The 25000-nt window shown below is 45.0% G+C and overlaps 1 protein-coding gene across 1 annotated transcript in view; it reads right to left on the bottom strand.

Annotated features, from left to right (window-relative positions):
• The window catches only part of dysf (dysferlin, limb girdle muscular dystrophy 2B (autosomal recessive)), a 123112-nt gene that overhangs the window by 19994 nt on the left and 78118 nt on the right, over positions 1-25000 (bottom strand). Inside the window, exons 41-45 of the mRNA XM_056300182.1 lie at positions 10225-10323; positions 2656-2784; positions 1725-1880; positions 1209-1300; positions 1-89 (exon numbers count right to left, since the gene is read on the bottom strand). The exon at positions 1-89 is cut by the window's left edge and continues 82 nt beyond it. Coding sequence (XP_056156157.1) covers positions 1-89; positions 1209-1300; positions 1725-1880; positions 2656-2784; positions 10225-10323 — 565 coding nt within the window. The remainder of the gene's footprint in view (positions 90-1208; positions 1301-1724; positions 1881-2655; positions 2785-10224; positions 10324-25000) is intronic.

A 25000-nucleotide genomic window follows, 5' to 3' on the forward strand; every position in this document is an offset into this window, starting at 1 on the left:
TCTTCTCATCCTTGGTCACCATGTCATAGTCGTAGAGCATAACACGGAGGTCCTTCTCCAAAGGCAAGGTGCCATTTAACTCAAAGAGCCTAGAGGGGGTAGAGGGAGGGTTGGGGGTTTAGAAAAGTCTTCTTTTCTATTGTTACCATGGTTGCTCTGCTCGTCCCTTTCTGCTCATGTGTTCTGAAGTGCACAACGAAGGATTAAGGACAACATCAAGATGACAGATGTCAAATCCCAACTTTGGTACTGCAGCAGTGGCAGCAGGATGGACTGCTATTACTTTTCATGTGGCGGTGTTTTACTTTTGCTGTTGTTTTTTTCATTCGTTTGCATGGTTCCGCCACAGATGCGTTACGAAGATCACCAGAAGTCAGCAAAGTCAGAGTCTGGAGTCTGGAGTCTGGTCTCACAACCAGAGAAGTCTGAGCTACTCGCTATCGCATCACCGTGTTCAGTGTGAGTCTAGTGACCCCTACTGTTGGGAAAAAAAAAACACTGAAAGAAAGGAGAGAGGAGTGAACCAAGAGAGAGATGCGGAGAGAAAAAGAGGCAGGAGGTAGTTTGATAAGACAGAGTGAGTAAGAAAAGAGACGTATGCAAAGTTGGAAAGCGAGACATGAGGAGAGGTAATAAGACAGAGAGCAGAAAATGCGAGAAAGACAGACAGACACAGACAGACAGACAGAGAGCTACAGACTGATACAGATAGACAGAAAAAGACAGACTCAATGAAGTTGTTTTACCTCTGTTTACTTGCAGTGACCCTTACGTGTTGAACTTTCATGGTTAAATGGAAACTGGTTATCCCCAGATTTCCACCTTGCAAATCTATACATATTTATATTCTTTTTCGCTGCTGCTGTGATGACTTGATTTCTCAGGTACGAGATGAGTTTTAATGTGAGAGCAAAAGTACCAAAAACAGATAGACAGACACACAGACAGACAGACAGACAGACAGGGACAAAGCCTAAAGGCTGATATTTATCCGTATCACGATATTCTGCTTTTCTTATAGTTACACTCTTCCTTAATTCCTTTAATACATATTTACTTCACACGTGTCCACTGTTGTTGTGTTGTTTTATTTTGGTGTATAAAATATTACTATTTCTAGCTGGCTTTGTCTTCTTATCTGCTGCTGCAATAATCTGATTTCGCCCGGTACCGTCTCATTTAATCTAGTTCAAAAAGACATTACGTACTTTCCAAAGACGGGATCCAGGGTACAGGGAATGTGGTTGTCACGGTCGTTGATGGTCTTTTTTCCTAAAGTGATCTTCACATAGGGATCGCACTGAAAACCAACAAACAAAACACACGTTTTAGTAACTCTAGCAGAGGGAAGCCATCACGGTTATCTATCAGTCTAATCATCAATTTATCCATTTTTTTACCTTTGCATTTTCAATTCTTTATCCATCCATTTGCTCACAAATCCACACTCATCCACATTCATCAAACCATCTACTGACTGCCATCATCCATCATTTATTCATCCATCATCTGATAGATTAGATTATCCATCCATTCCTCTCATCCCATCTTTCTATTCCTCCATGTTTGGGTCGGCACCAGGAGGCTTTGGGAGAACAATCTATGACATGGACGGAGGTTTATCCACCATCTATTCCTCGCCCTAATGCCCCATCACTTCGACCCCCACTGTAACTCTACAGTTATTCATCCTTCCATCCATCTGTCTCGCCAGGCCTCCATACTTTGCCATTGGCATCTTTGGGCTGCAGTCCGTTCGCCTGTATGACGTAGACTCGGATCAGGCACTCCTCAATGCCGTTGGGGGGCAGCTGTCTGAACTGTCTGGGTGGAGATGGGGCAGAGGGGTCATCTGGAAGGGGGTAAACCTTAAACATACCCTGACAGAGAGCAAGGAGAGAAAGGGAAGGGAGAGTCAGCCTATATCCGAAATGGCATACTACCACACCATTGGGTACACCTAAATAAGTATACAAGCAATTTCTAGTGTGCTCAAAATCACCGTCAGCGAAAAATACCAGATGTCATACTACATCAAGATAAATATTGCAGTATGAAAAAACAGGACACTACACTGGCATGAGTATCCCACAATGCATTGCGATGGTCCACAACGACCAACAATGGCAGAGAGCAGTTCAAACCAAATTAGCAGAACGATGGAACTGTTTAAACATAAGTATTGCTTTTCGCTAGGCTAAGTAATAAGTAGTTAAAATCAATGGTTATTATTAAATTAAACAAAAAATATGCCAGTCAACACATTGGTAGAAATGTATATGCAATCTGTTGCCATCAAACCACAAAGAGCTGAAAGGAAGGGACGCGGCCCAAGCCATTTAACTCACTTTTAACTACCTGTAACTCACATACTAATACTGTTGTGTGTTGGAAGATAGCACACATATGTATTATGTAGTACACTGTGCGCAATTTCAGACAGTCTCAGAATGGGAGGGATAGGGTGGGGAAAGAGACGGGGTTGGAGATATGAGTATAAAATATTGTATGTGAACAGAATTTCAACTGAACTAAAGAACAGCTCTAAACTGAACTAAATGAACCAGAGCCGACCCAAGCTGCACTGAATGAAAAAGAAATGATTGCAACAGAAAAGAGGAGAAGAGAGGAGAAGCGAAGAGATGTAACAGTTACCTTGAACTCTCCCACAACTGAGGGGTCCTCCCCTTCGTCCTGTGTCTTCCCCCTGTACAGTTTAAATGTCTGACAGAAGTCTGATAGACCTCCAAACCCCTCCACCTTCTCCAACTCTCTGTCATACACCTGGAGCAGAGCAGAGGAGAGGAGAGGAGAGAGAGGAGAGGAGAGGATAAGGGAAGAGAAGAGAAGAGAAGAGAGGAGAGGAGGGGAGAGGAGGCAGGAAGGTGGGGTTGAGAGACAAGGAAAGTGAATATGGATGGAGAATGAATAGAGACATGAAAGAAGAGTGAGAAAGATGAGTATGGGATGAGATGAGAGAGATTACATGCATATTCCAAGTGTACAGCATGTTTGTGTGTGTGGGTGTGTGTGTGTGTGTGTGTGTGTGTGTGTGTGTGTGTGTGTGTGTGTCTGTGTGTGTCTGTGTGCAGGCCATATGTGTTTGTGCACAGAGCACTTGTGTGTCGATGTGCAAATCTGCATGTGTGTCATCTGTGTGTGTGTGAGTGTGATAGTTGGTCATTTGACTGATGACTCATTCTCGACAACTCGGTGTTAACGAGGATGGCATAGTGGCACAGATTTAATCCATCTCTTGGGTAACACACACACACACACACACATACACACACACAAATGCATAAATACACATGCAAACACAGTGGTATTTGCGTCAGAGACATCTTAATTTTAACACCCTTTATTAGCCTGCCAACATAACACACAAATGCATGAGCAACTGTGCATGAACACACACACACACACACACACAAACACACGTAACTCTATATGGCATCATAGCCGAGTCTGGCCCATGTAATTCCACTGACACTGGATTTACAGCCAAAAACTACTCAACACTATATTACCCCGACACTTTAGGATGCTGGCAAATGCTGCATGAATCTTTGTGTGTGTGTGTGTGTGTGTGTGTGTGTGTGTGTGTGTGTGTGTGTGTGTGTGTGTGTGTGTGTGTGTGTGTGTGTGTGTGTGTGTGTGTATGTGTGAAGCTCTGTGTCGCAATCAGAAAAAAAATTAATTTGTTTACAGTAATGTTACCTTACCTTTCACAGATACATGATGGACTTTAAAGACACACACCCACATACACATTCACTTCAAACCCACATTCTATGGTGCTCCCTCATTCTTTCCCTCCCGCTCCCTCTCAGGGCCCATTATGGAGGAGTGACAGCTTTGTGGCGAGTCGCTGAAGGGGCAGCTTGGAGAGAGGGGCAAGGCGAGGTTGGAAACAGTTGCTCACTTCAATATATGACTCCCAAGCCTACTGTCGGGGGGCCGGGGGTTGCACGGTGGCAGAGAGGGCGGATGGGACGGGGTGGCCGAGTGGTGAGGGAGAGAGAGATGAGGAAGAAGGAGAGATGAAGCAGAATAGGAGAGAAGTGGCACAGCTCCTGGAGCCAAGAACTGAAACAGTAGCTCAGCCGTGTGTGTGTGTGTGTGTGTGTGTGTGTGTGTGTGTGTGTGTGTGTGTGTGTGTGTGTGTGTGGAGTGGGGACAGGTTATTTAGACAGGTGGTGGGTGAAGGAGGAGTTACGGAGAGATATATGAAAAGGAAGAGGAGAACGAGGAGAATGACAGAGGAGGGGGGAGCAGAGAATGTAGCCAATGGCGCGAGGATGGAGAATGAGAAAGGTGACAGAGAGGGGATTAAGGAGGAGGAGGTGCAGTTGTGAAAACAGAAAAAAAGGAGGGATGAGGAGAGGAGCTCGAAGATGAGGGGAGTTGGTTACAGGTGACACCAAGAGAGGACAGAGAGGAGTGAGAGAGGAGGTTGGGGGGGTGAAGGAGAGGAGGGCTTCGAAAGAGGGATGATGTCATTAAAAAAGGGGGTGAAAACAGTGGATTCTTTCAACACAAATGAAGGAAAAGAAAAGCACAGCACCAAACCCAATACCAAGGGAGAGGAGAGCACAGACAAAACAATGATGGGGTGGAGGATTCAGGACGATTCAGGACTGCATGGTGTGTGTGTGTGTGTGTGTGTGTGTGTTTGTGTGTGTGTGTGTGTGTGTGTGTGTGCGAGAGAGAGAGAGAGATGGTATACATACAGCTTGAGCAAGTTAGACAGGTCCTCTGTACTGTTGACCATGAACATTGCCATTCTATAAGCCTAACCATACTGTCTAAAGCCTATAGGACTATAGGCGTTAGTACAAAACTAATGTGCGACATACCGTCATCTGTAAAATGCAAAGGAGTTCAGATCTAACTCTTCATGAATATGCTTTTCACTTTCATCCTGTTATTTTGGCACAATCAGATACAATTAGATAGATAGAAAAAAGATACCCATTGTTTTTTTCCCCAAATTACAGCTACAGGCAAGTAAAGGTGTGCAGACAATTCAATCATCATCGTCACTAAATTGTTACAGGCTAAAGCATCAAATTTACGAATATTATTTATTTAATACATACACACTAAACTATGAAGGTAATAGCCTGAAATGGCTATTTTGGTTATCAAATGTACTTTTATTATTTAGCCTTCGCCCTGTAAAAGGGGACTCAAGTTTCTGATTAATAGGCGGACGTCATTTAACCAGAGTCAACTTCCTTGTATGTGTAAGTATACTGGCCCAATAAAGATGATTTTGATTCTGATTCTGATTAATTTAGGGCAAAATAGCCATGTACCGAACTGGTACATTTCCACCTGCTACTTGAAAATAATACACTTTTTGCAGACATTCATGACATAAAGTAAAAAATGATTCATCTGATTAGTCTCAATCAATAGTCATTCTTGGGGCATCCGGGTGGCATGGCAGGTGGTCTATTCTGTCGCTTACCAACACGGGGATCGGCGGTTCAAATCCCCGTGTTACCTCCGGCTTGGTCGGGCATCCCTACAGACAAAATTAGTCGTGTCTGCGGGTGAGAAGCCAGATATGGGTGTGTCCTGGTCGCTGCACTAGCGTCTCCTCTGGTTGGTCGGGGTGCCTGTTTAGGGGGGAGGGGGATACTGGGGGGAATAGTGTGATCCTCCCACGCACTACGTTCCCCTGGCGAAACTCCTCACTGTCAGGTGAAAATAAGTGGCTGGTGACTCCACATGTATCGGAGGAGGCATGTGGTAGTCTGGAGCCCTCCCTGGATCGGCAGAGGGGGTGGAGCAGCGACAAGGATGGCTCAGAAGAGTGGGGTAATTGCCTGGATACAATTGGGGGGAAAAAGAGGGAAAAAAATCCCCCTTTACCTCCGTGGGAACTCTGTCAAGAATGTTGGACTGTACATCTAGTACTGCCTCTTTGGAATATGAGTACCAGTACATCGACTGGGTGAAATCACTGATCTCAGTGCACAGGGGTGTGTCCTCGGGGTAAGACTTGGGGAGGTGGGCTACAAAGGGTCAGATGGGTGAGTGTAAAGCCAGAGGTGTTGAGGGAGAAGGGTGATGCAAGTGAGAGACAATTCTAGAAACTGTCTCACTGCGAACGTGCCGTCCTAAAAGTCCTGTACCAAACCCAGCACCAAGGGATGGGTGGGGAGGAGGTGAAACGGATAGGGGGGAGTTTGGGTTGGGATGAAGTGAGCTAAGGCAGAGCAAGGCTGGAACTAGTGGCTGAATCAACTGTGACAATGATAAGCCTGACCTGAGCCACTTTCAAGGGGAACGAGGAAGGAGAAGTACTGAATTCGATTTTTAGATGTGAAGCACCTCATGCACATGGCTTCTAAATCCCTCACTCCCAAACTGATACTTAGCCTCACGTTTAGCTGTCCTATCTGTGTATATGCGGGGGGGGGGTTGCAACCCCTCAATCCGGGTAGCATGGCAGTCTATTCCATTGCCTACCAACACGGGGATCGCCGATTCAAATCCCTGGGTTACCTCCAGCTTGGTCAGGCGTCCCTACGGACACAATTGGCTGTGTCTGCGGGTGGGAGGCCAGCTGTGGGTATGTGTCCTGGTCGCTGCACTAGTGCCTCCCCTGGTCGGTTGGAGCCCCTGTTCGGGGGTTGGGGTGGGGGGGACTGGGGGGGTATAGCGTGATCCTCCCATGCACTACATCCCCCAGGCGAAACTCCTCACTGTAAGGTGCAAAGAAGCGGCCGGCGACTCCACATGTATCGGAGATGTGGTAGCCTGCAGCCCTCCCCGGATCAGCAGAGGAGGTGGAGCAGCGACCGGGACGGCTCGGAAGAGTGGGGTAATTGGCCAGATACAATTGGGGAGAAAAGGGGGGGGAATATATGCTGTTGTAAGAACTTGAAAATTCTGTGATATTTTTAATTAACATCATAATCCTAATTGGTACGAAAATTGGCAAAATATTTTTTTTTCTGTACCCCCGACACTATTCTCTCTTAGTCTCGCCCTCATATTCCGCCACTTGGTATTGCCCTTGCAGTCTGATGCGAAGTAGAATTTCACAGAAACATCACAAAAAGATGAGCACCTTTAACGTGCACAAACAAATCATTATTTTGAGAAAAGTTGGAGTGGTTCTGATGTGTCAGCTTGTTTTTCTGGGCGGTTGCTTAGCTAAAATATTCAGACGAGAGCCAACTTTCGCTCTGTTGAACCAGTGCAAAAGCATCTATTTTACAATGTCATTGTTAAGTGTACAATTAAGCTATCATCCCAATAATGTGTAACGCTAGCTACTCGGTTGAAAATGTGTCAATACCGGGCCTATTTCCATTTACAAAGATATGACAATGACCCCAAATCGTTCCGTTCACAACAAAGTCACACAACAGTTGTGCTTTGCGTGCATGACATTATGTGGTCTTTGTAAAATAATGCAGGATAAGTGTGTGATGGAAAGCCTGTCTGTGTCATCTATAACCTCCATCATGCAGCCTTGCCCTTAGAAAAACACGGGAAATAAGGACACTTGTTTAAATTTATATGCACACAGAAAAACAAAGTGTACCCAAGTCCTTATGACAACATTCCACTCAGGAGGGATGAAAGGTGGACGTGGTGAAAGAGGCATACGCAGCACAGATGGGGTGAAGAAGTGGAAGGAGAGAGGTGAGCCAAGGCACAGCGAGGGAGCCAGGAAACAGTGTCTCAGTTTGCTGTGACAGTAGCCTCAACACACTTTTTTTGGGGGGGGGGGTGATAGGGGAGAAGGCAGAGAGAGAAAGAGTAATGCCAGCATGGACCAAAAAAAAGGATGAAGATGAGGGGAAGGTAGGAATAGAGTGGCGGGGGAGCAGGTGAGCGAGGGGGGGGGGTTGATGAAGGATGAAGGAGAGCCTCTAAGACAAACAGAGCGGGAACATTTGGCTCACTTTATTGGCTCAATTCATAGCCATGGACCATGGATATATAATTAAAGGTTCATTCTGCTTTTTTACAACCTGGGTCTGTCCTCTGCTTTACTCCTGATAAAAAAAAATCCCCTCGATGAGGCTTTGAGTGATGAAAAACAAACAACACAGGCATCCTTGATTAAAAGCTGCAGAAGTGGAAAAGTACAGCTTGTTTTTAAGCTGTATGACAGTGAAGGATTCTTCCTAAAGGTTAGTCCTGTCTTTTCTATGGGTCATCCAGAAGGGCAAGAGGTTTTTATGGTTAAGAGCAAAATTAAATTATCATAGCAATGAAATAGCCTCAAGGACGATTCACTGTTTTTGGCAGTTTGACATGTTCTGGTTACAGCGGTAAACCATACAATAGGATGTATGATGGGAGAGGGCAGATAGGAGCAGGGGAGTAACAGGATAGGGAGGAGGCGTGGAGACGGTCCAGCCTACGTGACACTTTTGAAGGGCAATGAAGGTGGTATGATGATGACTTTAGCTGACATAATTCACTATTGTTTTGGTATCTCAAAAGATGGACATCCGCCTTACGAGACAACCTCATCCCTTTCCCAAAAAGGACGGGGTTTGAGAAGAACTGGGGTGAAACCAGGGCTGGTAGGAAGAAGGCCGAACCGTGGTCGTTTCAGTTCAAATAAAGAGAAGAAGAAAGAAGAGACACTGACAAATGCGGGACAGGATCGGCCGTCTATCTCTGAGCATCCCACAAGATGGTAGGGCTCTTCTCGAGGGTGGGAAGTGGGATAAGGGTGGGCGAGTGATGTGGGTGGGTGGTTGTTATGGGTGAGGGGTGAGCAAAGAGGGGCAAGGTCATTGCATCACTATGATGGCCCTGCGCACATCAGATCACGGCCTTTCCTTGTTTCTATCCCCCAGTGACCCTCCCGACGCGAATTCACCACAGATGACTCACTGGAATCATTGGCAACCCATCCAAGTGTCACGGAGCTGGCTGGCGGGGCTGATAGGGCGTGAGAAGAGAGGAGGATGGGGAGAGGTATTTAAAAATGGGGATGTGGGTAACAAGGACCAACGTGATGGAAGGGAAGTTTTCAATAGCGAGTGGACATACTGGGGGGAGGTTGGGATGATAATGAAGGCCCTCGTGCTTGTGTGTAATTGTCTCTGGCCCTCGTCCTCCCTCTCTTTAACTCACACGGCTCTCATAACAACACAGACATGCATGGACACACACAGACTTCAGGCTGTGTTTTCACAAAATACAAAAATCCAAGTGTTTTCACGTGAAATATAAATCATGTACTTTGCTTGTCAAAAGTCTGGCCACACCTCGCCTGTTTTTAAAATTTTCTAAGCAAGGATTTACCTCCTTGGTCACTTCGATTAAGCAGGAAAAATGCGTGCAAAGTTATTGTTAGCATAAAACGGCTATTTACGAATAGTTTGGGTATATGGATGCAACACTTTGTTGATCAAAGTGCCTTCCTTGGTGTGAAGAGGAGGTTTTGTTAAAGGCAGTATTGAAAATGGGTACAGATGCCACAACACAGGTATAAAATGGGTGGGGTATATCTTTTTTCACAAGCTGGTACTTTTGTCAGTTGTACCTTCAGTTTTGTAGTTTGTGCAAAGAAGAATGGCAAGATCTCACTTTCTATTGAGTCTGTAGCTGTGTTAAGAGATGAAGGTCATTCCTTTTTTTTTGTGTGATGTTTTTCCCCTTTTTCTCCCCAATTACACCCGGTCAATCACCCCACTCTTCCGAGCCGTCCTGGTATCTGCTCCACCCCCTCTGCCAATCCGAGGAGGGCTGCAGACTACCACATGCCTCCTCCAATACATGTGGAGTGACCAGCCGCTTCTTTTCACCTGACAGTGAGGAATTTCCCCAGGGGAACGTAGCACATGGGAGGATCACACTATTCCCCCCAGTTCCCCTTCGAACAGGCTCCCCCGACTGACCAGAGGAGGCACGAGTGCAGCGACCAGGACACATACCCACATCTGGCTTCCCACCCGCAGACACGCCCGATTGTGTCTGCGGGGAGCCCGACCAAGCCGGAGGTAACATGGGGATTCGAACTGGGATCCCCATGTTGGTAGCCAATGGAGTAGACCGCTACGCTACCTGGACGCCCCACCCACACACTTTTTGAGTGAACACTGAGTGGTTTATATCATAATGGAAGTCACTAATACAGCGTGGTCATCTCATTCTTCCCTCCACACAGTACTGACTTTCCCAAAGGTTATAGGAGTAGACATTCAAGCACAGACACATTTTGTCACTTCGTCTTACCTTAAGCGTATCGAAGCCTTTCTCCAGGTAGGTGCCACATTTGTTCGTCTCTCCAGTTGCGGCGTAGAATTTACTCCACCAGTCCATGAACTCTTCTTCCTATTGGTCACATATTCAGTGGACAAATGTCAGGCTGACAATGTTCATGGCAGTTTGTCTACAACTTTATGTGTTTGTCCCGATGCCACTTTCTTGGCCTGATCTCTCTAAAATGAGACTTGTAATATCAGGGGGATTGACCCAGTAAAATACAAATGAATGAAAGGCATATGAAGTATGCCTATCAAGGCTTACTTTGTTTTACAAAACACTTAAATGTCCCTGCATCGCTAGCATGATAAAACCAAAATATCCATGATGATTTTGTTTATACTTTGTGAGTAGGCAGGGAGGACGAAGGTCATGGATGGGTTGTAAGATGTGGGTCTGCTAGATGCAGTTTATTCGATGAGTCATCATTCCATCTTTTACACCATTTTGATGAAAATACAAGACCTCAGGGAGGACTGTTTCCTTTTTTCTTCTCGGTTAGTTGTCATGCACACTACCCTTCAGAGCCAAAGAGCAATATATTATACGTAGTGGATATATGTCATTCAACTGCTTTCATGATTATGATTTATTTGCACAAAATCGAGTGCCTTGCCCAAGGATACTTCAACAGGGCAGATGTATGGCAACACAGGGGCTTTAACCGGGGATCTCTGGTTCAAGGGACGACATCTGCAATCACTGGATTAAATGTGCACTGCTGTTTGCCTTTGCAGGGCAGCGTAAAGCCTGGTTGAGACATTTTTTGTGACTTTTTCCTATGATGGCATAGCAACATTGAATTCGCCAACTCACATCAACAGGAGTAAAAGCTGCCTCTGGTGGCTCTGCAGTCTTGAAGTCGTGCTATAAGGACGCTCTGAGGCAATGGAAATATGCAACGCTGATGGAAATAATAATAAACTACTACATTTGGGGGGGGGGGGCGTTCCCAATAAGTTGCATATAAATGGACTTCGCATTGCTCTGCGACCTTTCAGATCTCTTGACTGTCAGATAAATAATCCGGGGGCAGAGAGATGTTTGCTTCTTCTATGGTCGGGCATTGTCTTTATTACTTGCCTCATTATCGACTGCAATGTTGGAAGTTTAGCAATTGCAGCTTCTGCTGCTTGGTTTATTTTATATCAGCCCGGATGAGCGACTGTCAAATTGTTGGGTTCGGGAAGTTATTGCACACAAGCTCTGATGACAAGAATGACCTGCGTGTGCAAAACAAGTTTCTTTAACAGTAAAGTTGAAAATGCCTTGCAAAATGCATGAATCTGGTTTGCTTGAATAAGAATATAAAACATGATATAAAACATGGATTTACGTTTAATTGCTTGGCTATATGATCCTAAGTCTATCACTACAGTATTCATCCATCCATTATCCAAACCGCTTATCCCGCTCTCAGGGTTGCGGGGATGGTGGAGCCTATCCCAGAAGTCATTGGGCGGCAGGCGGGGAGACACCCTGGACAGGCCGCCAGTCCATCACAGGGCACACACACACACACACTCACACTCACACCTAGGGACAATTTAGTATGGCCGAGTCACCTGACCTACATGTCTTTGGACTGTGGGAGGGAAACGGAGGCCCCGCAGGAAGCCCACGCAGACACGGAGAGAACATGCAAACTCCACACAGGCTGGACTACCCCGGGGCTCGAACCCAGGACCTTCTTGCTGTGAGGTGACCGTGCTAACCACCACGCCACCATGCCACTACACACTACATCGCTACAATACGTTACGTCAAATTTGTATGAACACAATCACAGAATCGATGGGTGGAGGACGTGAAGAGAGTACAAGTGGCTGCCACATGGCTGTTGGGGGAAATTACCACAATATCATAATTAATATATAACTGTCAACTCTCACTCAATGATGCATTATGGTACATATTGTTTATGTCTTTATGCATGCTCAAAATTCCAGGTAAGGAAATCACAGAAAGTTGAATTAGTTAACATTCATGAAGGTTGTGTCCAGATGAACTGATTCATATTGTTTAAATGGAAACAGTGGTCGCTAGTCTTGCAACCTGCGACTTTTCCATGTCAAGGAAGCACAGCCTGCAAACTTACCCACTTTAGCATCTGATGGCCGCATGAGAGTGAAAGACAGGTTAAACAGACATTTCATTAACATGCATTCTCCTGGTTGATTATGATGAAACCTTTTCATCAAAAACACACAAAACACAGACACAACAACAAATATCTTGACACCACTTCAAACTCAAGATGCTGGAGTTGGCTCTGAACCCAGAAAGGACCTCGTCTACTACATTTTGACATGCCATATGAGGACATTTCACTCCAAAGTCCATCCATTATCCGAACCGCTTATCCTGCTCTCAGGGATGCTGGAGGCTATCCCAGCAATACACACATTCATACCTAGGGACAATTTAGTACAGCCGATTCATGTGACCTACATGTCTTTGGACTGTGGGAGGATACCGGAGCAAACCCACGCAGACACGGGGAGAACATGCAAACTCCACACAGAGGACGACCCAGGATGACCCACCAAGGTTGGACTACCCCGGGGCTCGAACCCAGGACCTTCTTGTTGTGAGGCGACTACACTAACCACTGCGCCACCGTTCCGCCACTCCAAAGCCATTAAAGTAAAATAATATTATATGTGTAATATTAGATAAAGGTTATCGAAGGTGTCCGGAAACTTTGCTTGCACAATGTTGCAGTTCTGACAATGAAATCATCTGTTTACTAAAATAGGTGGGCAGGTAGAAACTTTTTGCCCAAAATGGATATCAATCATTTTGGAGTGAAATGTCACAACTCAACATGCACGCTGTCATTAACTTAGTCTACCCATCCTTCAGAAACCGAGTGTGGCTGCAGTTTCCTTGGTCAGATAGAGTAGATGTCTGTTCACATTGGCAGCCTGGAGTGTGGATCTATTTAAAAGTCTTACTTGACTACTTTCTCACAAAGACAACTGTTCTGTGTGTGTCTGCATGTATGTCTGTGTGCGTGTGTGTGTTGACGACATCCTGCCGCTCCTGACGCAACAAGGAAACAACGACTACAAAGACTGAGATTACCAGGGGACAGATCAAACTACACACACATGCACACACGCACGTATCCACATGCACACACGCACACACACATGCAAACATGCACGCACGCACGCACACAAACACACAAATGCACACACATGCATGCACGCACACATATACACACACACACACACACACACACACACACACACACACACACACACACACACACACACACACACACACACTCTTCAGTTCGGCTGTCCCCGCCCTGCAACCCTCAACTCTCCAAGGAACAGTAGAGCTTAAAACACACTCATGACGCATGCACCATTTTTTCCTGTGTGTGTGTGTGTGCGTGTGTGTGTGCGCACGTGTGTGCATAAAAGTTAATGTAGAACAAAAGTTCTCTTATGGCGCAGGATTTATGTGGAATCCCCTTTCTCTTACTTCCCACGGACCCCATACACACACACTGACACACACACACACAAACACAACATACACACAAATAGACATAAAAACAAATACAAGTAAAATGCTCAGACAGAAATACATGCCGAGACATATGTACTCCCTCTCTCTCCCTCACAAACACTCACACAATGGCATTCCTCGTGTTTCTATAGTGGCTGCATGGCATGGAAAAGGGCAGCACGTGTCAGACATTAATCAGCTGGAAAACACACACAAACACACACACACTCCTAGTCTTTGAGGCGTGAAGTGTCTGGTGTGCGTTAATGTGCCCTCTGTGTGCAATTGGTGCCAAGCATTGATGATTGGGGCGCCAGCATGCACGTCCACTTGTGTGTGTGTATTTGTAAGTCTGTTTGTGTATGTGTGTGTGTGTGCATGTGTGTGTGTTTGAGGGCGTGTTCACCAGTCCATGACTCCTCATTTAGATGGATTTAGGCCCTCAGTGCAGCTCTTCAGACTGCACACATGCACACAAACGCGCATGCATGCACGCACACAGACACAGACAGACAGACAGACAGACACACACACACAGTGAAACACATCATCGTACACTTAAACACAGCCAAACAATGACCCATACATGTCAAAACACAGCGGTTGTGTATGAGTGCCTCTGTTGTAACATGGTGTCAACGTGGTTTACAGCCTATCATTACGGTACCCTACAGGGGTGGCTAGCCTGACCAAGTGAGACTGGCACGTCCAGCGCCTTGCTACGGAGGGGAACACTTTACGTAACAGCACAGCAGAACTTTTGATTTAACCTGATACTCCTCTGATCCATGGGGGAAATTCATCTTTCTCCCGTCCCTGCAGGGAGGTCAGGTTGCAAGATCGTCCAACTGGGCAGCAGCCCCTGATGCTGGTGGGGATTCAGTGTTTGGCTCAAGGGCAAACACTGTGTGTGTGTGTGTGTGTGTGTGTGTGTGTGTGTGTGTGTGTGTGTGTGTGTGTGTGTGTGTGTGTGTGTGTGTGTGTGTGTGTGTGTTGGCACGCGAGTCTGAACCTAGGATCAGCTTGAAGGATGATCTTTCCTACTACAAGGCCACCCAGCTGCCTCCTAAGGAGCAGAGGGCTGCTTTTCTGCAGGCCCGTCTAACATCTCTAAGATCCACTGATTTTTTTTTACAACAATCGGAAAATGCGGATCAGTTGCGATACGTTTTCCAACAAATCCACATGTTTACGTTTACGCCTCACATTTGGACATTTTGCTGATGCTCTAACACAGAGCAACTTATAATGAGTGCAAGAGCAGAAAAGCGGGCTGCCATCCTTTGATCACTTAAATTATAAGTAATAACACTGAGTCAGCGAACGAGGAAGTCTCTTACGGGGGGGGGGGGGGGGACGAATCACATGAAATTAAAGCAACACTTTGCTCTTATCTGGAGCGTTCCCTATTGTACGGGGAGGAACAGCTCGGTCATTTGGGTTACAGATGTATTGAATTATCATTTCTTTGTCAAGTTTGAGAGCGCCACAGTCTGTCCAACGTGAGAAAACTTGACGGGGGTCGGCAATGCTCTGCAGCCGGTGTTGTTTGTCATACTGACAGCAGGGCACCGGACGCCACAAACTTTTGTGAGGGTAAATTCGAAAAAGACACAATTATGTATCACGCAAACCACATGAGAAGGCAACAAGCAAAGCAACGGCTGAGAGAGCTGGTCACTGCCGAGCTGAAGCGGGCATCTGCGTACGTATGCGGGGCTTCGTAGATATTTCCAACACGATAACTGAGTCGTGCTCATCTGCACCAGAGGTTATCATACCAATTTCAAAGCAGTGATCCTTCAAACATCGGCTGAAGGTCCATGACCCATGTTGGTTTGCGAGCCATTGATTGAAGAACTGGGGTCTATACGTTGATAACAACAATAATAATCATCACGGTGAAGGGGGTAACTCACTTCAACCACCACCAGTGTGTAGCATCCACCTGGGTGATGCACATCAGCCATTTTCGGGGGGCAGCCGGGAACCACCGCAGCCGGGAACCACCGCAGCCGGGACGCGAACCCAGGTCTCCCCCACCACGGGCGACTACGTTAACCAGTCGACTAAAGAGTTCGACCCGATAGCCAACAGGCTAGTGAGTCTATTCATCAGTGGTTGTTATACTACCCCCCCCCCTTGGGAAGCGTGTCCCCGCGTTTCAGCATAGCAGCTCCCTCAAACCTCTGGACGCACGTGCATCCGATGGCCTCATGGTCTCACTGTCCCACTTCTGACACCAATGTAGCAAATTCGGAGGGCAGCCGGGAACCGCCGCAGCTGGGACGCGAACCGGGGTCTCCCACACAGAGCGCTCACCACATATCAGCTTGAGGTGGAGAGGGAGGAATCATTGAGCCAATTACATAGGGGGATGATTAGGTGGCCAGATGGAGAAAGCCAGGTTGGGAATTTTGCCAAGACACAGAGGAAACCCCCACTCCGTGATAAGTGCCATGGGATCTTTAATGACCACAGCGAGTCAGGACCTCGGTTTAACGTCTTATTCGAAGGATGGCATCTCCTACAGCAGTGTCCCTGCCACAGCACTGGGCTATTGGGATTTGATATTTGTTGTTTTTATTAGGACCAGAGGGAAGACTGCCCCCTACTGGCCTACCAACACCACTTCCGGCAGCAACTCAGTTTTCCCGGGATGTCTCCCAGCCAAGTAGTAGCCAAGCCCATACCTGCTTAGCTTCCGTCGTTTCGCAGAGCCAGGGTACATGTTGATATGGCTGCTTGCAAAACTAAATTTACTGACGAGGATGGAATTTGGGACAATATGAAGGCCGTTTTTACTATTTTGTAGGACATTCATTTTCTCTGTCTCTATTTTTTTTGCAAACAATTTCTGACTGTTATTCTTTTCATTGTTTTCCTTGAATGGATGGATATTTTCATCTCTTATCTTCTCCTGTCTCTCTCTCTCCCCACTGTCCTATTTCTCTCCCTCAGTGTCTCTCACTCCATCTCTTCCCCTTGCTAGCTACTACGTCTTGCTCTCTAACTCTGTCGTTCTTTCTTTCTCCACCTCCCCCTCTCTCCAACTTTCTCTCCTTCTCTAATCTGGTGATCTCTTCATCCCACTCTCTCTCTCTCTCTTCTCTCTTGTAACTGTCTGCTTAGAGAGAACTGTGGTATAGGAGATCTATAGCAGCCCTGTTGACTTTGGCCCGGGCCAGGCAGAAAACCGAGCCTTTAATTTGACTGGTTTCAATATCTGACTCTTAATAAAACAAATATCTTTGTTTAGAGAGAAAGAAATCACTCCCAATTACTGTCAAGAGTGAAGGCAGAGAACACTACTAGTTGTGTGGTGTGCATGTGCGTGTATGTGCAATTTGACGATGTGCATGTGTTCCTGTATGTATGTATGTATGTATGTATGTATGTATGTGTGTGTGTGTGCACGTGTGTGTGTGTGTGTGTGTGCATGTGTGCGTGCGTGCATGCATGCATGTGTCTACAGTCTGGTAAAGTTCAAGCTAAGACTACCAATTGACCTGGCTTGGATAAATTCAGTGAAAGAATGAACGGAGGACTGCCGTCTCCTGTTAGACCACATTCCCTTGGTCCCACACAGACTGCACAGTCTAAGATATTTCAACCTGTAAACTCTGATTACGTAAATTATGATCTAAAATGGATCGTGTGGTCTAGTTTTTGGTTAGTCTGCGAAACTGAAATTGCACTATAATGTTTTTCATGAGCCAAAGACCAAAAAGCAACAGATAATGTTTTTTCGTTCCTGTCCGTAGGGTATTTCTCAGTAGCTTAATAGTATTTTACCAACAAGGATTATTGTTTTTGGTGCCACATGATTGTTTGTTTGTCTGTCTGTCAACGACTATATGGAAAACAACCACAGCAAATGATGTGAAATTTTAAACGAAGGCAGGCAATGGCCGCTTGATGACTTGATACAATTTTGGAGGTAATTGGGTCAAGGTCAACATCGTTTTTTGGCCATAGCTTTGTCAAAAACAGCTTGATTCACTTCAAATTGATGCCAACATATTTTACTTTTACATATATTCAAGATATATTCCAGTCTATTGCTATAGACAGAAATACATTGGCTGGACCGGCTGGCGAGCCAGCCTGCAAATGCGAACGTCCCTGACTGATTGACTGAGCGATCACATTAGCGTGACTGATCACGATTAGAGTGGCTGACTGAGCGATCAGTTTGACATGACTGGGCCACTGGATCAGGTAACCAGCAACGTCACTGAAGCCACATGATTGGTCGGAGCGCCAAGACGCATGAGGGAGAGTGCACAGTTAAAGTAACGCAAATAACAATCACTGGTGAATTCACCCCTAACTGCACTGCCAAGCAAATAGTGCCTCGATACCCCGGTGCTATTTGCACGTATTTACATTAGGTAATATGCATACATTTGGCGCAAAATTGGCCCCTTTCTATGCAAATGAGCCTCACTGCAAACAAGTCCAACCTCAGAAACAGCAGCTCTAATAGCCACATGCAGTGAAAATATTGGCGTCTTTAGAGTTGGTGGTAACTGACGCCGAGACTTTCCAGTGATCATGGCAGCAGAGTGACTGTAGCCAGGCGAAGGCATCATCATGACAGGCGTGCTCGTGAGCGGATATTTCGAAGGAGAATATCACTTTTTGATTTAACCGAGACTGAAATAATTTGCAGATACAGGTTGCCAGGTCAAACAATTCTTGCTAAATCCGATGGTATCGAAGATGACATTGAACTTGCCTACTGTGTTATTGGTGCAAAACCACCATTTATACTTTTTCACATAGATAATTGTAATCAGATGCAAAAACGAGGGCAAATTGCACTCAGCTGCAAAGCTTTATCAGCGTGTTTGCACTGTAATATCATTTACACAGTATCTTTTGTGAATCGAACCTTGAGACGGTGCAGATAGCGGTTACAAGTGATGCAACAATTCATGGGGCTATCGGCAGCCACAATCCATTCTTTGTGAGTTTCGCCTGTCAATACAGAGTGAGTCTTAGAAAAATGAGAGACACCTGCAGATAGAAACAGATGAAAGAGGACAGGGAGTTGCCAGGTAATTAGAATAGCTAATCACTAACAATGAATAGATAATTAAAATAATAAAATAATAAAAATATTAAATAATAATAATAATTAGATAATAATTAATAGATAATTAAATTATCGTCCAAATCAAAAATCCCAAGATGTGAGTGGAAAATGTTGTTCTTGCGATTGCATTTATAACCCTTATTTTTAACTTGAATGTAGCTCAACCATGTCATGTGATATGCTACTTCAGTACACTTTAACAACAAATATTACTTGGACAACTACAGAAAATTGCAGATGAACATTTAATATCTAGGGATTCACATTATAGAAACTATCACTGACTATCCCTCTGACAAACTGGACACAATGTCGAACAATTGCCACATATTGGGTTTTGACCTAGACTTGTTTAACGATTGTTTGGGGTCAAAGGTCAGAGGGTTGAAGAGTTTGTTGTGTCTGGTACCACTTGTTTTTCTCTGTTATCTTACCTCTCCATAATCTGTGCCATTCCCATGCTTTAGATATGGGTTAAGTTTCCCTTAAGAAATCAACACTGCCCGGTGCCAATGTGAACAGATCCAAATCCGCTGCCAGTTACAAGTACATATCAGTATTTCTCATAGTTAAAATAGTAATAATGAGAGTTACGCTGAGCGAGGAGATGAATGTGGAAGAGGTGAGGAAGACCACAGGTGAATGAATACATGAGGTGAGTTGAGCCATGAGATGAATTTGTTACCTACATGTAGGCTGGAGCAAGAGTCTGAAAGGTTAATGATAGCAGAACTGGTTCCATCTGTAATCTAAAACACACACACACACACACACACACACACACACACACACACACACACACACACACACACACACACACACACACACACACACACACATAACAAATATACAAACACACACTTTCAAGTTAGATGGTTAGTTAGCCACAACAAACAGATGTGTGTGAATATGAGTACTGTAAATGATTATGTTAAAAGACTGGTGAACATGGCAGTTTGTCTAAAGAACAATTACAGTGTTACACACAAATACAAATATATCGACATCTACATACAGGCACAAACAATACATATTCTTAAAAAAAATCTAAACTGAACTTAACAGACAACACTGTTCAACAAGACCAGACAAATGAGAGACACAAATATACAGAAGTATTTTTGTTAGATTATGAACGCATAAGAGAGACAGGCCGGTAAAGAAAAATGACATCAGAAATGAAATACTACTGACTGTTCTGTTGAAAAATGGTTCAGGCAAAGAACAATTAGTACAAAAACCTCTGAATGTGAGGTTTCAGTGTTTTTTTTCCTGGAGTCACCTGTGACCATCCATAAGCTTATTTAGATGATTAACTAACCGGTTGGGTAACCCTAATCATGTCATTTAGGCCGAAAAAATTTTTTCATTAAAAAAAACAAAAACTCTGGCAGAAATTTTTTATTTTTTAGGATTTTTCCTCCTTTTTCTCCCCAATTGTACTTGGTCAACTACCCCACTCTTCCGAGCTGTCCACGCTATCCCCCTCCCAGTTCCCCCTTCCCCCTGAACAGGCACCCCGACCAACCAGAGGAGGCACTAGTGCAGTGACCAGGACACATACCCACATCCGGCTTCCCACCCATGGACACGACCAATTGTGTCTGTAGGGATGCCCGACCAAGCCGGAGGTAAAATGGGGATTAGAACCACCGATCCCTGTGTTGGTAGGCAACGGAATAGATTGCTATGCTACTCGGATGCCCTCTTCAGAGAAATGGTGGTGAAACAGGAGACTACATCTTCAAAAAAAGGTGAAATTAGCAAAAAAATTGTATATAGTGCGGTATGATATTTTGACTAAAACTATCTTTGAAAAAGTCTGGACCCAATGAAAATGTCTTGCTAAGCGGGGAAGCTTTTTTGATTTTGCGGTGATTCTGTTTGTGTTGGTCTCCCCTCGTGGTGTGACTGCTGTTTGGCTCCACGGGGCAGATTAACGCTCAGTTAGCAGTGATCAGACAAGACAGACTGGAGATTACAATGACAAAGTGTTTACATGAGGTCACATAGGAGCAGAAAACACTCAAGTGGAGGATGATGATCAGTAGGGAGAGGCAAAAATACAAATTACGCTTGTACTGTAAATCAAAACGCCGACACAAACACCATCAACCGCAATATATTTGCTAAAAAAGAGCGAACTCTCATCCCTGCCATCACCCATTCGCAAACTTTCCTAATTGATAAACTGCAAACATCTGCAGCTTTCATCCGGAGAGGCATCTCCAGCCAATAAAAACTCCAACTCATCATGCAGGGCCTTCAACTTATTCTCATTTCATTTCCATTTCTGTCCATTTTGACCTTTTTACACATATTTTACACTCCTTTATTATTTTTATCAATTGCTGTTATGCTAACCCAGTTTCAGCACGTTTATCAGTGAAGCTTAACTTTTCACACGGGACAACTAGGAACACTTTCTAGATTCATATTTCACCCACTTCAGGAAACATTTCACAATTATGTTCAAAAATCTTACTTAAGCCACATGTAACGGCCTTTTAGTAAATAAATATTATACTAACACTTTTTCTTTTCAGATACAATTATATCAAGGAAGTTAATAATTCTAGGGTTGAAAAATTAAGACCATGCCATTTAACCATGACAATGACCATATTTTCTTTAAGGTTTATTGCCAATTTAAAGACTCTTCTCTTTCTTAGTGCGACACTTCTGGTGGTTTGTTGGACACATACTTTTGGGTTGGGGGAAACTGGTCAGTTGTTGTCATTGCTGCTATTGTGCGGTTGCCACTTTGAATAAGAAAACATACAAGGAACTTTAAAAAGTTTGTGTGTGTTTCTGTTTGCGTGTGTATATGTGTGTGTGTGGGGGGGGGGTTGGAAAGAAAATGAAGTAACATCAATATATTAATGCCAGTCCTATGACGTCATCCCACTAATTTGGTGAGTCCATGCGTGTGTATGTGTGTGTGTGTGTGTGTGTGTGTGTGTGTGCGCACATGTAAGTGGGTGTATGTGTGTGTGTGTGTGTGTATGAGTGGCTGTGACAGTTCCTGACCTCTCCCCTCTAAGATCAATGCTCTGGCTCCACAGTGACAAGCTATATCTCCATTGCTGCCCTGCACCCCCAAGACATGTGTGGATGTTTGTGTGTGTGTGTGTGTGTGTGTGTGTGTGTGTGTGTGTGTGTGTGTGTGTGTGTGTGTGTGTGTGTGTGTGTGTGTTAAAAAGCTTTTGGGGCGCCTGTGGGCACAGAAAACGACAGGAACAAAAAGAAAGAAAAAAAACAAGAGAAAGACTAAAACAAGAATGAAAAGGATGAAACGAGTGGAGAGAGTGAGCATGTTCTTTGCTTTAATGAACCACAGTATTAGAATGAGAGGGGGTGTGGGGGGTTAATGATGGAGAGGGGTGAGGAGAGAGAGAGAGAGAGAGAGAGAGAGAGAGAGAGAGAGAGAGAGAGAGAGAGAGAGAGAGAGAGAGAGAGAGAGAGAGAGAGAGAGAGAGAGAGAGAGAGAGGGAGAGAGAGAGGGGGGGGGGGGAGAATGGAGTTAGAGGACAGAGAGATTGAGATAGAGAGAAAAAGATGAGACACAGATACAAAGACCAAGTAAGAAAGGAAGAAAGAGTGAAAGAATGAGAAAGAATAAACGAACCATGCATAAAGAGAGAAAGAATGACAGAAGGAAAAAAAGTAGAGACGCCAGGCAGGGACGGAAATGGAAAAAGTGGAAGTGGCATCAGTGTTGTTTTGGTGAACCACACCATTAGAGAATGTTAAGGGGGCATTAGAGAGAGAGACTGAAAAATTAAGAGGGAAATGGATGAAAAGACAGACAGAAGGAGGGGAAAGAGATTTACGATCATTCCTTCCTTTTTCCTAATTAATCCCAATTACATGTTGATGCTTTTGCAGCACCGCACCGTCCATGTAACATGCATGCTAACAAGGCATCCTACTGGTCTGAACAGAAAAACACTGGGTGGAAAAGAGAGGGAGGTATTCACAGAGGGAGAGAGAGAGAGAGATAGGGGGAAAGAGAGAGAGAGACATTGAAAAGATAAAATCAGGGACAAAGCAGACTAACGTAAAGGATGGGAAGTGGATGGAAAAAGCAGACAAAGGCGCCTGCCCTGCAGTGAAAGGTGACATTTAAGTGACAGAGAACGAGATGGAGAGGTGGGGGAGAGAGAGGAGTGGAAATGATAGACATGATAGAGACAGCGCGAAAAGAAGAAGGGTCAATAAGGATGGGCATCAAAAAGATCCAGACCCATAGAAGAGACGAGATTGATCATGGAAGAGAGAGGTGAGAGAGAAGGGCAGGAATGGAGTGAGAAAGCAAAAACAAGACAGAGAGAGAGAGAAAGACGAGGGTAAAGGAGACAGACCTGTGCTCTGTCATACTATCTTGTGAGAAAGAGAAAGAGAGAAAGATGCAAAAAACAAAACAAAAACAAATCTAAAGGCAGAAAGAAGGAGAGAAAGGGACAAGGGGAGGAGAGGATGGTGGGATGGGAGAAGGAAGGAGAAAGAGATGGAGGTATGAGTGGAGGAAAGGACAAGCGGAGGGATATAAGTGGGGAAGGAGGGAGGAAACAAAAGGAAAAAAAGAGGGGTGACAGAGGTATGGAAGGGAGTAAGAGAGGCAGGAAGAGATGGAGGGATAGGAAGGGGTGACGGACAGATGGATGGATGGATGGAGAAGGGGAGAATTCCGAGGCGGTCCGTTGGGGATAATGAGACAGAGGACAGCTAATGAAGAGCAGACTCTCTTTGTTTGTTTATACACACATGCTACACACACACACACACACACACACACATACACACACACAACACATGCACACAAACATGCACGTACACACACACACGACACAGACCACAGGTCATGTGTAACTCTAGTTTCTCATTGACAGTAGCAGAGAGATGGAGTTAGATTTTCCCCTTCACTAATCGCCAGCCTCAGAGCAGGAGGAAGACTTCACCAAGATGAAGAAGAGAAAGAGGAGAGAGAGGACGAACGAGAGGGTAGAAGGGTCAGGGATAGATGGCTTCGAAAGAAAAGATATAGAGAAAGGAGAGGGAGGGAGGAAGGAGAGATGAGGTGAGGAGAGAGACAGACGGAGACAGAGACAGACAGAGAGGAGGGGAGGGGAGGACAGACGGGGAGGAAAAATTAAAAAAGACAAGACAGGGAAAAGCCACAGGAATTCAGCTGTGCAGAGCAGGAGCCTGTACATTTCTCCAACACGCATTTCTTAAGGAAGTGTCTACTGACCACACACGCCTCTTTTACACACACACACATTACCAACACGCACCTAGGACAAACGCCAGTACGACCAGTGTCGTCTGCCACCAGCTGCTGGGAGCTGCCCAGTACAACTCCATAGTAACGCAGCTCACTGGTGAGTTTGCGAAAACAGACACACAACACATCTTGAAAGAGTAGCCGAGTGGCCGAGGCACACAGCAGAAAAAAAAAACTAGGAGTTTGTTCTACTGTACAGCTGTGTGTGGGTAAAAATGAATAGTTCGCCTTATAACAGGTACAAAAGGTCCATTTGGAGACTCCAAATGGACCTTTTGGATAGCTGCCTGTGTTTATCCACAGTAAAAATAAAGTGAAATGCTCGTGTTTTAGTGTTACACAATCAAGTGTGAAGAGGCATCTGGTGAGACCTATGGTGACAGCTCCATTGAGATACACCGGCTCAACAGGACAAAGCCAAAGGAAATTATTTTCAAAGAATAATTTCCGTTATACGTGAAGAAGAAATTCGGTGTACTCTGTGATTTGAACTCCTGCGACTTTGTTTCAGCAACATCAGGGTTAAATCTGACACCTCGGGAACAAACCACAAAGGGGATCTTTCTGCAAAGACTGTGGCTGTGCACATCTTCCAGAGCCACAGCCATCTTGGTTTGGGTATCACTTTGGCCTCGTGCTCAGAATCCAAGGGGCATTGTTACAGGTTAAAGGTCATACGCCTAGCTTTCTTTCTTTCTTTCATACTCTCCCTCTCTCTGTCACTGCCTTTCAATCTCTGACCTCTGCCCTGCTTCCCATCTCTCCCTCTATTTCCTCTCTCCGTCAACCTCACCCTTGCCTTTGCTGTCTGCTTTTCTACCTCTATCTATACCTCT

Source organism: Lampris incognitus, chromosome 20 (assembly GCF_029633865.1).
Source record: "Lampris incognitus isolate fLamInc1 chromosome 20, fLamInc1.hap2, whole genome shotgun sequence".
Classification (NCBI taxonomy): domain Eukaryota; kingdom Metazoa; phylum Chordata; class Actinopteri; order Lampriformes; family Lampridae; genus Lampris; species Lampris incognitus.